This window comes from Hemitrygon akajei, chromosome 17 (assembly GCF_048418815.1).
Source record: "Hemitrygon akajei chromosome 17, sHemAka1.3, whole genome shotgun sequence".
NCBI classification, from domain to species: Eukaryota; Metazoa; Chordata; class Chondrichthyes; order Myliobatiformes; family Dasyatidae; genus Hemitrygon; species Hemitrygon akajei.
In genome coordinates, this window is record NC_133140.1 from 7,932,426 (window position 1) to 7,948,354 (window position 15,929).

General features: G+C 40.3%; 1 protein-coding gene across 3 annotated transcripts in view; it reads right to left on the reverse strand.

The window, feature by feature from the left end:
- Nucleotides 1-15,929, reverse strand: part of amfra (autocrine motility factor receptor a) — an 87,282-nt gene that overhangs the window by 24,493 nt on the left and 46,860 nt on the right. For all 3 annotated transcript variants that reach the window (XM_073069640.1, XM_073069638.1, XM_073069637.1), the window contains 2 exons: nt 9,197-9,289; nt 6,022-6,186 (listed from right to left, as the gene is read on the reverse strand). In XM_073069640.1, the coding sequence (XP_072925741.1) occupies nt 6,022-6,186; nt 9,197-9,259 (228 nt within the window). In that variant the 5' untranslated portion in view covers nt 9,260-9,289. The remainder of the gene's footprint in view (nt 1-6,021; nt 6,187-9,196; nt 9,290-15,929) is intronic.

A 15,929-nucleotide genomic window follows, 5' to 3' on the forward strand; every position in this document is an offset into this window, starting at 1 on the left:
ATGGAATAGTTAGCTTGTTAAAATGGCAGATACAGTTTTGGATGAGAGCATCATAAGATTATAAAACCATAAGACACAGGAGCAAAATTAGGCTATTCAGCTGATTGACTCTGACCCACCATTCCATCGCATCTAATTTATTATCCCTCTGAATCCCATTCTACTGCCTACCCCCAGTAACCTTTGACACTCTTACTAATCAAGAACCTATCAACCTCCGCTTTAAATATACCCAATGACTTGGCCATCACATCCGGTCTGTGGCAACAAAGTCCAGATTCACCCCTCTCTGGCTAAAGAAATGCCTCCACATCTCTTTTCTAAAGGGAAGTCCTTCTATTCTGAGACCATGCCTTTGGGTCCTAGACTTCACCACTATAAAAACATCTCTCCACATCCACTAGGTCTTACAATATTCAGTAGTTTTTAGAATCAGAATCACATTTATTATAGAACATAGAATAGTACAGCACAGTATATGGCTTTCGGCCCACAATGTTGTGCCGACCCTTAAATCCTGCCTCCCATATAACCCCCCACCTTAAATTCCTCCATATACCGACATGTGACGTGAAATTTGTTAACTTAGCAGCAGCAGTTCAATGCAATACATAATATAGAAAAATAAAAACAAAATAAAATAATAATAAATTCCAGTATATGTATATTGAATAGATTAAAAATTGTGCAAAAAGACAGAAATAATATATTAAAAAAGTGAGGTAGTGTCCAAGGTTCAATGTCCATTTAGGAATTCGATGGCAGAGGGGAAGAAGGTGTTTCTGAATCACTAAGTGTGTGCCTTCAGGCTTCTGTACCTCCTACCTGATGGTAACAGTGAGAAAATTTGTGAAGTGGGTTGCCGTGCGCAATCATAATCGATTGAAAACGGACGTGGGAGCACAGAGGAATATTGGGAAATCTCCAGGAAGACCTTCTTCGTTGCTGCTGCTGCGAGGTCCGGAACTCTGCTGGGAAGAACAGGCCCCCAGTCTTCGGGGTCGTGTTGCCAATGCCGTTGGCAGGGCCGTCTTAATACGCTCAGCAGAGGATGGTGCTCAGAGAAGCTGTGCCAGAGGGGATGGTCGTCGGCTCAGAAGTTCGATGGACTCGGAGTCCGCTTTCAGGTCACTTTCGGTGTGTGCTGCGTCTGCGAGTCTAAGTCGGGCGATGCCATGGAAGTCCAGAGCAGGGGTATTCCCTTCTGCTGCTGGTATGGGATGGCGAGTCTGTCGGGACCCTGGGGACTTGTGGAAACTGTGTGGTGATTTCTTTTGAACTTATAGTCTTTTAACATCTTTGGACTATTTTTACTGTGCCCATGGTCTGTTTTTTTTATTAATTATGCTATTGTTTGCACTGTTGTAACTATGTGGTTTTGTGCAGGTCTTGTAGCTTTAATTTTTGGTCTTGTTTTGTCTGGTGGATTTGGAGCTCCTTTCTGGGGAACGCACTAAGACGGTGGCGCGATATTAATACGCAGCAGCCTCTCCGGACTCTGGATTAGAGATTGCCAAACATTATGTGGATTTTCTGGTTTTGTCATATGCTTTTGTGATATCATTCTGGAGGAACGTTGTCTCATTTTTTAACTGCATTGCATTTGTGGTTTCTAAATGACAAATAAACTGAATCTGAATCTGAAAAAGACATGCCCTGGGTGCTGAGGGTCCTTAATAATGGACGCTGCCTTTCTGAGTCTAGTACCTAAGATGAAACCGACAACGAGATCCCTCCTCAATCTTCTAAATTTCAGTGAGTACAGACCAATTTCCTCCAAGTTTTGTATTTTTAAGTTCTTTATATGTCACCATCCAATTCATCCCAACTCAAAAGAGCTGATACAGCAATGTAAAATAACAAATTTGTGAACATTTGACACCACACCTGTACCTGCAACTCACATCACAGGGCAGAGCTTTCATAATATCTTCAATAATTAAACCACAATGTTTTAAACAATCAGGGAGCTAATACAAATCTGATTGGTAATATTGGTTCAATATAGTCAAAGCTATGAGAAATTATGTCAGGAGGATCATCTGAGGTTCTGTGGACTGATCCTGGAGGGAGGAGGAAAATACAATCACATTGTGGGAAAAGTATATCCAAAGTACAAATTTGCAGGCAAACTTCTGTGACATATAAAAGTAATGAATTTTAGGCAGAATTTAATTACTCAGATATTAGTTGGGATCCAGTTTAAAAGGGTAGAGGAGCAGGTTACTAAAATTCATAAAACAAATCCAGCCAGATAAAACAGGAGTGAAACATTACATAGCCAATTTTACTTGGCTGGGAAGGGAAGAATAAAAATCTGGACAGTAACCGGTTACTTCATGTTATAGCTGTTTCAAAGCATTTGGAGGTTTTTAAAAAGATTCAAATAATACAGAAAAGGACTGCCAAATGTGGAACCCCCGGACTGGGCATAGTTTGTACAGAGTAGAAGGCAAAAAGGGCAAGCTTGTGAAACACCTTGGCTGCGTAAATCTAGGGAAGACAACCTCTGGCCCCACCAAACTCGTAAGATTGAGGCGTGCTTGATCCCACCCCAAACCCCGGTTTGTGTGGATGCTGTGTCATTTGCTACCCTGTTACAAATTAATGGCATGAAATGACAGTACACTGCATAAGGTTAAAGGAATTATATTTATGAGTCTTAACTAAAGGGTTGGTAAAGAATAACTTAAAAAAGGGCCCATTCTAATTAAACAGTTAAATGTGCACAAATTGGAGCTTATCTTGAACTTCTCTGTCACACGCTGGGCCCTCGGTCAATGTGAAAGCACACACCACCTGCCGAACGTCGTTCACAATCCATCTCAAACAAACAGGTCTCCCACCATATGCTACAACCAGTTCTCCCCAGCATCTTCTCTCTTCCTTGCCTCCCAAACAAAAACTCCAAGCCCAACCTTAGTGTTCCTCCCCAGAGTAACCACCCCTTAATTGGATGGCACACATTTCTCCTCTCACTTATCTTCAACAGTAACCCAAACGCAAGCTGAAAACTAGCAGCTCACACAGAACAGCACAATTTGAAATACATACAGCATACAGGTAAAAAAAATGAACCAGGGCATTACACGTGTATCAAATAGAAATAACACTATAAAAAGTCAAGAATGGGGGCAAAAGGTGAAAATTAATAAGGAACAGAAGAAAGCAAAGAGGTGTCACAAAAATAGACAAGTGGAACGTTTTCGGATTTTCTTCATTTTAAGTAGACAATAAAGACAAATAAAAGGGAACAAAAGAGGTGAAGGATATGGTTTGAGACTATTTTTCTATCAGTGCTGAAAATGGCATGGTGTATGTGTGTAAAAAGAGGAATATTGGAAAACAGCACAACAAGCTGTTGAGGAAGCTGATGAAATATAGACAAGACAGAAGAGTATATGGATTTGGAAGGGGATAAAACTAGCAGGACCAAATGAAACATATCCCAGGGAGTTAAAAGCAGCAAAGGAATGAATTGCAGCTACTCTTCATTTTTCCTCATCATTGCAAAAATCCTAATGGAGGATGGAAATACTGTCATATTAATGCCATAGTTTACCTCCTTTTCAATCCTAATTAAAAAGATCAATTTCTTTAATTTCAGAGGTAGGCAAATTATTTATATCAATTTAAACATTCTTTCAAAAGTCAAGTTCAGTAGTGAGTCAAGAAAAACCATTTTATGGGTGTTACATGATCACAGTTTGATCACGGGACAGTGGGATGATGTGATGGTCTTGTGAGTGGGATGATTTTATGTCATGTGATGGCACGTCCCAAACAGTATTTAAATCGGTCCGCGACTGTGATGCAGTTCTCGTTTTTGTTTTTGATGCAACGTTGTTGTTCCGGGTCGGAGGTGTAGAGGCTCCACTGGTTTTGTTTGTTGCATGTTTATTTTTCCCTTACAGTCCAGTATTGGAGAGTGAAGGCATTACCAGAGTTATCCGAGTTCAAAGGATTGAATAAAGTTAATGTCGTTCAGCGTTTTGGGGAAATGAGAGACCTTTGTGACTTTGTTCAGGAATTGTCGCATGCATATTTGAGTTAAACCCCTGCAAAGTCAAGAAGGTTTGTACAGTGACCACCCTCCAGACAAAAGGTCAGTTCCTTTTATTTCTTCGTGACTTCTGTGAACAAGGCATCTCCTGGCTATGGGATCGGCAGATCATCGTTACTTCGAAGGAATCGTTTGTTTCGGGGAAGTCTCTCCTTACTGACTGTATAAATCACATGGACTTTTGAATTTATCACTTTAAGTCTGTGCTTGGATGAGAACTTGTTAAGAACAGTTTCTAAGTTTGACTGTTTGTTTACTTTTCTAAGCTTTGAGCAGAGGTTAATAAATCTTGGGATTTGTTTTAAACCCTGTCTGTTTCATTTTCATTGCTGCTGCATTCATAACATGGGAAAGTTGTTTTTGATTAATTTGAAGGAAACATAATGGATCCACTAATGCAGTGCATTCGTGGAAGTCTATGTAGATTTCAGCAAGATTTTTAAACAAATTTGTCTATGGTAAACTAGTTAAAATATGAAGCTGCACAGGATCCAAGAGGGTTGCAATTTGGTTCAAACCCGTGGCAAAAAGCAGATAATAATATTTAACTAGCATCTTTGTAATATACACGGAATTAACATTTTAGAATTAAATGTAGGGGTCTGTAAGATATTTGCAGATGATACACAAATTGACCAGATTTTCAACTTCATAAATGTATGGCCAATCAGGCTGAAAAGTAACAAATGGAATTTAATCCAAAAACACAAGATAATGTAAGCAATAAATTGTGCAATGTCGAATAACAAATTGACCTTGCATGTTTGTCCACAGATTCTTCAAAACACAAATGTCTGTTAGAAAGAGAAATTGTAGGAGCAAGACTGAGCATAAGGGCTTTTTACCCATTGAGGGCAAAGAGGAGGGGGCACAAAATAAAAGAAACCTAAAAACATTAAATAATGCTAGAAACACTTAAATCATACAGCTTCTGTAGAAAGAGGAACAGTCAACAGTTCTGATGAAATATTGTGTTAACCTGAAACACTTTCTCCCTCCATAAATGTTGCTTAATCTACAAATTATTTTCATCAATATTTATTTTCATTTCCATTTTCTGACATCTGCAGGTTTCATTTCAATAGATTTAATTTAATTGAAAGCAGAGAGAGATACAGGATGAGTGCGGAATAAAAGTCACTCAGAGTAATTGAGGTCTTTAATTCAACATCTGGAAAGGTAATCACAGATCCATCGGCAATTTATAAAGTGAATGTGAATTCAAGACTCTACACTATAGGGCTACAGATCAAATGCTGTAAAATTAAGTTAATTATATGTCACTTTGTTGACCAGTGGGCACAAACGGACAGGAAGCTTCACTCTGTCATCAACTTCCTAATTCTATAAAGCTGGTTGAGATTATACAATGCATCTTTATTGCCGAGTTCTTTATTTATGAGTGCTTTGAAGCTCAAATTAAATCCTGATGTATTTGCTCATGTTAAGTCTACCAGGATCAAAAGGCAATCTTGTGGAACTGTGCAATGGATTACTTAGCTGTAAAGGTGACAAGTCAGTAGTTCATTACTTGCGCCCTCACAATAATAGTAAAACAATTCATTTGTTCAGTACACAAGATGAGATCTGCATAAACACCACTATAGCCAGGATAACACCAAATATTGTCAGAAATTGCAATATTGCTAAATTGTAGCTGTAATAGAAATGATACAAGGCAGAGAACATTTTAAGTTTCTAACTGAAGCTGTTTCCTTTTAAACTATGCTAAAATTAAACTACAATTGTTTTGTCTAAATGTGTTGATCCAAATCATGTTTATAAAATAGTAAATGGAAGAAAATAAGCAAGTTCATAAAAATATTTTAAATTTGAGCAGGATAATCTTCCCTTTTTAATTTGCTGTAGGTTTGTAAGTGAAGTTAAATAATCTGCAATACAAACCTGTTTAGGTACAATATACAAGTTAAATTTACTGATTTAAGTCCATGACTTACGTATTCAAAGCGGTCCTTACATAGCTGGACAATGAGGTGAAGGAAGACAAGAACAGCAAACCAAAGGCACCACATCACCACCTCCTCGACAGTTTGAACATTCAGCACACCAAATATGAAGATAAACTTGTAGAAAACGAAATTCCAAAATTTATCCTTCAGGTGCTATAGAGAGGAAACAAGAGTCAAGAAATTCATCATAAAAGGTTCTGCTTGGGTCAGATTAACACATCATAATAAGCAGTATAAAATTCCACAAGTTCCTGTTTGCATTACATTTTGCTTTGTGTCCAACACAAATTTGGACATTACACCGTAGTGCTCAAGCACTATCCTTACCTCTTCAGTGGCTAAAAACAGATCCTATTTGTATAGAAAAACTAGCTTTTCAAATTGTACCTGCCCAAATATTACCCTTGCACAACAATTTCAAAAGATCAATTTTTATCCACTCTGTGGAATTGCTCTATTTTCATTCAAGAGGTTTGGTACAAATGTTTACTATCTATGAACTAAAAAGATTCAGGTATAAAAATTGCTTTTCTTCCCCATCACTAAAAGCAAACTTCTTAATACAAACCCACATAGAAACTTGTAACACATCTAGATTAGCCATTATTTTAACGTCTCTGCAAATTAAAATCATAGTATTACATCATCCTACATCTGTAGTATGTCACTATTTAAGAAAGACTTCTGCAATTATTGGCAATTGGCTTTGGACATTGTATGCTGCAAAGAATAGCTGAATGATCCACAGTCTGAACTTGAGAACTATAAAAGGCTCCCTTCAATCCTTCAATTATTTCTTTCACAACATCTGAAGTCATTTGACTAGTGTGTCAATGTAAGGAGGAACAGTTTACAAAGTGATGGCTGTGAGAAGAAGAGGAGTTGTATAGTCATCAGTTAAAGGAATAGAGTCAAGTGATGAAGGTTGGATGCTAAAATAACAGGAATTTAAATAATACAAGTTACTAAGTAAGGGCAGAGGCATGGCTTCTAAACCTCCATAAACATTCTTAAAGGGCTTTTTTTGGCAAAAGATGACAAAACCACCTGTTTAAAAGCTTTTTCCCCTTAGAATTTGTACCTTGTTTTAGTTACACTAAAATATCTTGAGTTCAGTTTGAAAAACTATGTTCAGATTTCCAACACACACAAAATGCTGGTGGAATGCAACAGGCCAGGCAGCATCTATGGGAAGAAGTACAGTCGATGTTTCGGGCTGAGATCCTTTGCCAGGACTAACTGAAAGAAAAGATAGTAAGAGATTTGAAAGTGGGAGAGGGTCTGGGAGATCCAAATGATAGGACAAGACAGGAGGGGGAGGGATGAAGCTAAGATCTGTAAAGTTGATTGGCAAAAGGGATACAGAGCTGGAGAAGGGAGAAAGAAAGTGGGAGGGGAGCACCAGAGGAAGATGGAGAGCAGGCACGGAGTGATTGTGAGAAGGACAGAGAATGAAAAAAGAGAGAGGAAAAAAAAGGGAAAACTAATAGATAATAAATAAGTGATGGGGTAAGAAGAGGAGGAGTAGCATTAACAGAAGTTAGAGAAATCAGTGTTCATGCCATCAGGTTGGAGGCTACCCAGACGGAATACAAGGTGTTCCTCCAACCTGAATGTGGTTTCATCTTGACAGTAGAGGAGGCCATGGATTGACATCAGAATGAGAAAGGGACGTGGAATTAAAATGTGTGGCCATCCATGGACACACATTTTAATTCCACGTCCCATTCCCATTCTGATATTATTATTTCCACTTTATTTTCAATCGCAATCGCTTTCCGTCAATGGAACAGAAACACTGTGGGCGGCAGGTCCTGAGCTGCGCCGGCTCCTGAGGTCTGCTGGGTCCCAAGGACCACTGCACTGCATTCCTCGGGTCCTAAACTCTACCGCACTGAGACAGGTTAAATGGGACAAGTGGGGGCTGTGCTGGGTTTGGGTACTGTATTTGATCCTCCACAATATTCCACGTGGGAATTTAAACTGGAGGTGGCAGTGTTTTTTTCTACGAGGTTGAGTTGCGCGTTCAACATTAACCCGGCACGGATGGTACGGGAGTCACTGGATCGACATCAACCCGGCACGGGAGCGGTCTGTCAGTAAATCAAACTCGGGAAACTCCGTTCTCCAGCCCGGCACTGATCTCACTATGCCACCAGCCGACAAGAACGGGGGGGGGGGGGGGGGGGGGGCCAGGGTCATGGTCAATCTTGCTAAGAAAAATTTAAGCCAAATACAAAGTTATACACTCAACACAGTGTTAACAGCAACGACTTTAAATGGCGGACAGCGTTCTCCTTCCTCGGTTCGTAAGTACGAGTTGTCTGTAAGTCGGACGTTCGTAACTCCGGGACTACCTGTATGTATGTATGTATGTATGTATCTATTTATTTATTTATTAATTCCCCCTCCCCCTCTCTCTCTCACCCTTTTTTCTCTCTCTGTCCCTCTCACAATCACTCCTTGCCTGCTCTCCATCTTCATCTGGTGCTCCCTTCCCCCTTTCTTTCTCCCTAGGCCTCCCGACCCATGATCCTCTCCCTTCTCCAGCTCTGTATCCCTTTTGCCAATCAACTTTCCAGCTCTTAGCTTCTTCCCTCCCCCTCCTGTCTTCTCCTATCATTTCAGATCTCCCCCTCCCACTTTCAAATTTCTTACTATCTCTTCTTTCAGTTAGTCCTGACGAAGGGTCTCAGCCCAAAACATCGACTGTACTTCTTCCTATAGATGCTACCTGGCCTGCTGCATTCCACCAGCATTTTGTGTGTGTTGCTTGGATTCCCAGCATCTGCAGATTTCCAAGAAATTCCAGTGCACAATTTAAGATTAATAGAAAAAGTATAAATATAATGCTCGAGCCTTACTTCCTGACCTCAACTCAAGAAGAACTAATTGTAGGACTTTACCACTAATCTCAGTAACTATGCATGTGAGGTAACTTAGGAACAGTGCAGCTGATATTTTTGATTGCAATCGAGTACTAGAAGAACGCAAGGGAACTTCCCTAAAGAATATGCTAATTTTTTAAATCTTTTTTTCAAATTGACACAAGCACTAAGCTTCAGAAGATTAATCTTCTAAAGACACTGCAAATAGGAGATAAAATATAACTGCAATATTTTAAAGAGTTTTACTCCTTCCAGTCTTAAAAATTGACCCTTACCTGTCTTTCACTGACCCGCAGAGTTCCAAAAACCACGTACTGGATCAGTTTTCCAATTAACATAAGAAGACAACAGGCTGTGTTCACCAGCACCTGGAAAATGAATTAACAACAGGGCTTCAGCAACTGGATCATTGCCATCAACACAGTTACAAATACTTCATTTTTCAATGGATGTCCAAAACTGAAATTAGCTTCTCCCCCTCCCCACCACTACCACCAATAAATTGACAAATAGAGCTAAGACACTGTTAACTCTAGAAGTAGATTACATTTGGGTTGATGAGCAGAGAGAGGTGTGTTCTTCCAAATCACGTACACAAGACAGTGAAATGCAGGAGGAGTAACGCAAACTTAGAATACGTAATACTTTAAAGAGCAAGTGGTACAACGCCCACAAAAATAGTCATTTCAGTCGTGAGCGTAATACAGCACCTTGGAGTATTTTGCTTACAGGAACAATGTTAAAGTGTGGCACCTGGCCAAGTGGTTAAGGCGTTGGACTAGCGATCAGAAGTTCGAGCCCCAGCCAAGGCACTTAACCACACATTGCTCCAGTCCACCCAGCTGAAAATGGGTACTGGCAAAAATGCTGGGGGCTAACCTCACAATGGTCTGGCATCCTATCCGGGGTGGGGGAGGGGGGGGGTCGTCTCATACTCTCAGTCACTTCACACCACGGAAATCGGCATAAGCACCGGCCTATAAGACTCGAGACAGACTTTAACTTAACTAACAATGTTAAACAAAAGTTTGAAAACTGAGCCATGAGAGCAGTTGACCAAACACTCAGTCAAAGAGGTAACATCTAGGAAAAAAAAACAGAGGGAACTGATGGCAAGGGAAACAAACTGCAGGGCTTAAAGTCTTGGGAGTTGAAGTCTGGGATGCCAATGTTGGAGCCATTAAATTATGGTTAGGAGAATGGAGAAAATTACAGAAATAGGAGTGATTTCAAAAATGAGATTTCAAGTTAAAGGATGATAGATAAACTGGATAGTGTAAGTTAGGTGAACTATTCTGCCTTCATCTTACAGACAGACAGACATACTTTATTGATCCCGAGGGAAATTGGGATTCGTTACAGCCACACCAGCCACACCAACCAAGAATAGTGAAGAAATATAGCAATATAAAACCATAACTAATAATAAGTTAATCATGCCCAGTGGAAATAAGTCCAGGACCAGACTATTGGCTCAGGGTGTCTGACACTCCTAGGGAGGAGTTGTAATTTTGATGGCCACAGGTAGGAATGACTTCCTATGATGCTCTGTTACATCTCGGTGGAATGAGTCTCTGGCTAAATGTACTCCTGTGCCTAACCAGTATATTATGGAGTGGATGTCCAAGCAAATTGGACAGCATCCTCTTTTCAGACACCACCGTCAGAGAGTCCAGTCCCACCCCCACCAAGTCAAACCATAAATAATTAATTAGTAAATATTAATTAATTAATTCCGCCAAGTCAAAACAAGACCAGCATTATATACATAAAACTGATGCTCATCAACACTGCTTTGGACAATTGTGGTTGGCAGTTGGAATTGGCTTCCAAGTAGGATAGCAGGAAAATGCTATGGCTATTAAATTCTGACTAGTTCAATGTGCACAGATATCTGACATGATGAAACAAATTACTGTAATAGAAATAGAACCAAGGCTCAGAGTTCAACGAAGTTATACTTAATCAGAAACCAGTTACCAAATAGAACAAGATTGAAGATCTATTTCCCTGCAGGAACTACATTACCCTTCTTCCCAAATACAGGACCAATACAAGTCAAACATCTGTATGGTTTAAGAAAATACACACATACACAGCCATTTTGCAATCAGATTCTGTAATCTGCTGAACTGCAAACAAGCTGCCCAACAGTCTGTATTCTGCTATATTATGAATGAACATTTATTGCTATGGTCAGGGAAAAGGGTCCATCACAAACAAAAAGCAAACTGAACACCACACATTTTAAAGGAATCCACGCTAAAATAACAGTATGACAACATTTATTCTACCTTTGTGTTTGAAAAATCCATATCCGTTTTCAGAAATATTTAACTTTATTTTAAAATGAAGATTTAAGGACTTCCGGTGAAGCATGAGACAAGATGGCAGCACAGCACTGAGCGCTGACATATAACCCTCCTTTTTCATGTTCTTTAGGGCTCATAGACGGCCTTAATACAAGGTTGAGTTGGAGAAAGATCTAACTAAAAACATAACCTCAAAAAGATCCAAATTCAACCAAGAAATAAGATACCAGCAGATGACACCAAGTTAGCGATTGATCTGAGGAAATAGCTATGCTAATTAAGCAAACAATGGCAACGGAGATGGAATTGCTGCAAACAACGCTAACCCACATGCTAAAGGAGTCGATGGAAAAGGCTCTCAACCCCCATACAGAAGCATATGGCAGAGAACGGCAACATTCTCCGGTTATTAAAGGAGCAAGCGGACATTCACGCTAAAAAATTTAGCACGGTCTTCAACAAAATAGACAACATTCAGGTTAGCTTACGGCGCAAGAATGAGAAAGTTACTAACTCCTGTCTCACGGAGGTGACTAAGATAATGGAAGAAGCTAAGCGACTTGGAGGATAGATCCAGAAGAAACAATGTGCAGCTGGTCAACTTACCGACAGGCACTGAGGGCGACAATCCGAGAAGCTACCTCCAGGAGATGCTGCCTAATTGGATTCCAGCGCTCAAGAATTCCCACAGCACTCCATTGGAAATCGATAGAGCACATAGGATCTTTTCCAACAACAACTCAAGACCGCTGACCATGGTCCTTAGGCTTCTACGGTACACCGACCGGCAGGCTATCCTGGAGGGTGCGAGGAAAGCCAAACCTACTCTTCCTGATGGCACCCAGCTGCAGTTCTTCACTGACTACAGCCCCGGTATGATGCAGGAACGGCAAGGATACAAGGAGATCCATGCTAAGCTTCCACAGAAGGGGATCAACTCGATCCTCATATACCTGGCGATTTTGAAAGTGAATATCAAGGGCATGAAGATGTTGTTTAACTCGGCAGAGGAAGCTGAAGAAGCCCTGAAATCATGATGCTGGGAGATGACCCTGGGCAAAATCCACACGCTTCTCAGGAGGAGATGGAACTACCTTGAAAGCTCAGACCAGCTTGTATGCACAATCTAACAGGCATGGACAAGTTAACGCCCTAGCTGTGAAGTTTTCTGGTTATTCTTTTATTTGAAAGTCATTCGAAGCACTTTTGTATTTAGTTAACTAAAGGGCCAGTTTGTTTCTGAGTATTGCAGGTCAGAGTTTTAAGGTAATGGCTCAGTTAACTTGTTAGTACAAGGATAACATGGTAAGGTGATACAAGTCCGCCAAGAAAATACCTTTTATCTTTTACTTTCTAAAGTGATACAGGTTTCCCCTGCTATCCGAAGGTACAGCAGTCCTATGAAACAGTTCGTAAGCCGGAATATCATAAAGTGAAGAAGCAATTACCATTTATTTATATGGGAAAAATTTGTGAACGATCACACACCCAACAGAAACCTACCAAATCATGCCAGATAACACATAAAACCTAAAATAACAGTAACATATAGTAAAAGCAGGAATGATATGATAAATACACAGCCTATATAAAGCAGAAATACTTTTCTGCAATCATTGCAGCACTGTCTAGTGTAGCAAAAATCTCACCCAAGTGCTCTCGGCTGCACTCTTGGCACAAGTGCTCTTGGCAGAAGCACTCTCTCCAGTAACCTTTAAGCTATGAAGCTGCCAAATCAAACCAAATAGCAAATCATACCAAATACACAAAAATACACAGCCTATATAAAGTGGAAATAATGTATGTACAGTGTAGCTTCACTTACCAGAATCGGGAAAACACCGAGCACACTGATGATGGTGTGTTAGCTGAATCGTCAGAGGTTGGGGTGGTGGGAGGTAGAAGAGACTGGGGTGTCATCTCATTGTCATCTGTTTCCATCAGGGCAGGCAAGTCACCTTCTTCTATATCTGCCTGACTCGATGTCGAAGATCGAAGTCTGCTGTGGCTGATGTGGAAGGCTTGAAAAACGACAGTATGCTTGATTGCTTAGCCTCGCGCATTTTTCTATCATACAGTTCTTTGTAAGCACTTGAACCATCCTGCAAATATGTCCTAAAGCTACATACCCTTTCAAAATTAAAGTCATATTTTTCTGCAATTATTGCAGCATTGTCAATCGCAGAAAATCTCACTCAATTGCTTCACTTTCAGTTCCTTTCGGGCCACTCGCTACTGCATTCAGTTTTGATTGTTATCCTTTCCTCTTGCAACTGCATCAGCTCTTCATCTGTCAATTCTTGGTCACAGGATGCCAAAACCTCTTCAACATCATCTTCATCAACTTCCACAAGCCCAGCCTCCTTAGCCAAACTCACTATTGCTGTATTTATTGTTGATGGTTCGAAGCCTTTAAAATCATTCACTGCTTCGGGAATAGTTTCCTCCAAATGCCATTTCTCATCCAGACTGCTAGCCTATCGAGAGCATCTCCAATGTTGGCGATTGCCAATTTTATATTGTACTCTTTCCAGATCTCTCGCAAAGATGCTTCGAAGTCAATGGTACTTACAATAAAATGCATCACATTTTGCATATAGTAAGCCTTAATTGTGGCTATCAGGCCTTGGTCACACAGCTGCAGCAACGATGTTGTATTCAGCGTTAAGAACGCAACACGAATGTTACTGCCTATACTTGGTAATGCCAGGTGGATGAGCAGTACAATTATCGACAATCACAAGACACCTATTATCGAGTTATTTTCTCTGTAATATTTTTCAAATAAAGGACTAACATATCCACTCGTGCACTCAGAAAAAAGCACTTGGGTATTCCAACCACTTGGATGTGAATGGAACACAACAGGACATGTTTTCTTATCAATGCCTTTAAGTGCCCTTGGATTTTCTGAATGGTACACTAGTAGAGGCTTAAGGACAGCATCACCAGTGGCGTTAATAATAGGCATTAGGGTAAACCTGTCCTTCGATGCCTTCTGTCCCTTAGCCTGCTTTTCTTCTATCAAAATAAATGTCTTGCTCAGCAATTTTTTCCAATATATTGCAGTTTTGTCACAGTTAAACACTTGCTTATACAAATAACCACCTTCTGCAATTACTTTCTTCAGTTCTGCTGGGAACTTTTCAGCAGCTTCAGTATCAGCCAAAGCACTCTCTCCAGTAAACGTTAAACTATGAAACTGCCCTCACCTCAGAAACCAATCAAACCATGACTACCTTTAAATTCCACTTTCCCAACACTTCCATCACTATCGTCCAGTGCTTTCTGTTTCAGCTTATTAAAAAGACTGACTGATTTCTCCCTAAGTATAAGATAACTTAATGGAACACCATGCTTTGTACACCCATCAATCCACTCAAGCAATAGACTTTCCATTTTATCCATTATTGGATGCAGACTAAGAGAGACCACTTTGCTATGAGCAGAACCAACAGTAACATAGGCAGCTTTCAAGATTCTTTCTCTCTGCATATAAACAGTGCTAATGGTGGATGCAGGCAAGTTTAACGTGCGGACAATGTCCTTACTTCATTCACCATGATCAAAACGCTTAATTATGTCTAGTTTTACACTAAGTGTAACACTCTTACAAGTTCTTTTAGGCTTTTCCGATACCTTAGAACTCATCTCGCTAACGGATGCACAAAATAAATTGACATAAAGCACAGATGCTCACAGGCACGTGTTTAAGCAATGGCGGCTAGAATGCAGTTCCGGGGGAGGAGCTTGGCTGCTCGGGGCGCGCGCTGCCTTTTTTCGCATGCTGCCTTTTTTCATAACAGTGAAAACACCTTCTGTTAGTGAAAACAGGTAACTAATGTAGGTCTTTCGTAACAGCGGGGTGTCATAAAGCGAACGTTCGAAAAACTGGGACCACCTGTATTCAATACACCCAAATGTCATACTTCATCAAGAATGAAGCTGAAAACAGCAGAGTGTTCTGAGTAACTTTAGATGTACATGTTCATTTTGGGTTATGTCTCCATTAGGCTTGTTTACGTTCATGGGCGCAAGATAAGATGTCACTGGCGTCATCGCTAAGCGACGGTCTATTAAAGCAGCAATCTCTCGCAAGAGAGTTGTTGGGGTCTTGGGGTTAATGGGTTTGACCAGGTTTCTTTTCTTGTCTCTTTGATATGATTGTCTATGAGAACCGCTTTGCCTTTCTAATGCTGGAGGGGGGGCTGTTAATGTTCAGTGTCAGACATTGCTAAGTGACACTCACAGATGTTACAAAGTAAAGGGTTGTACGTGAGGGGTGGTGGGAAGGGGGTAACTCAGAGCTCCACCACCAACTTACAACAACAGATCCAGGGGAAGATGAGCAATACAGATAAATTAGAAAATCTTATTTTTGTATCATGTAATGTTAGAGGATTAAACTCTCCCTACAGGCGCTCAAAGGTTTTAGATTTCTTATGCAGAAAGAAAATAGATATCGCACTGTTACAGGAAACACATCTTAAACCTAATAACATTCCCAGGATTCAAAACCACTTTTATAAACCCGTTGTGGCATCAGCTGATGGTACTTGCACGAAAGGAGTTATGATATTAATGAGACATAGTATTAATGTATCAATTGAAGGGACTGGCGCCGACAATGAAGGACGTCTAGCTTTTTGCTGTACATCCATTCAGGGTAAAAAAGTTGCATTCATTAGCCTATATG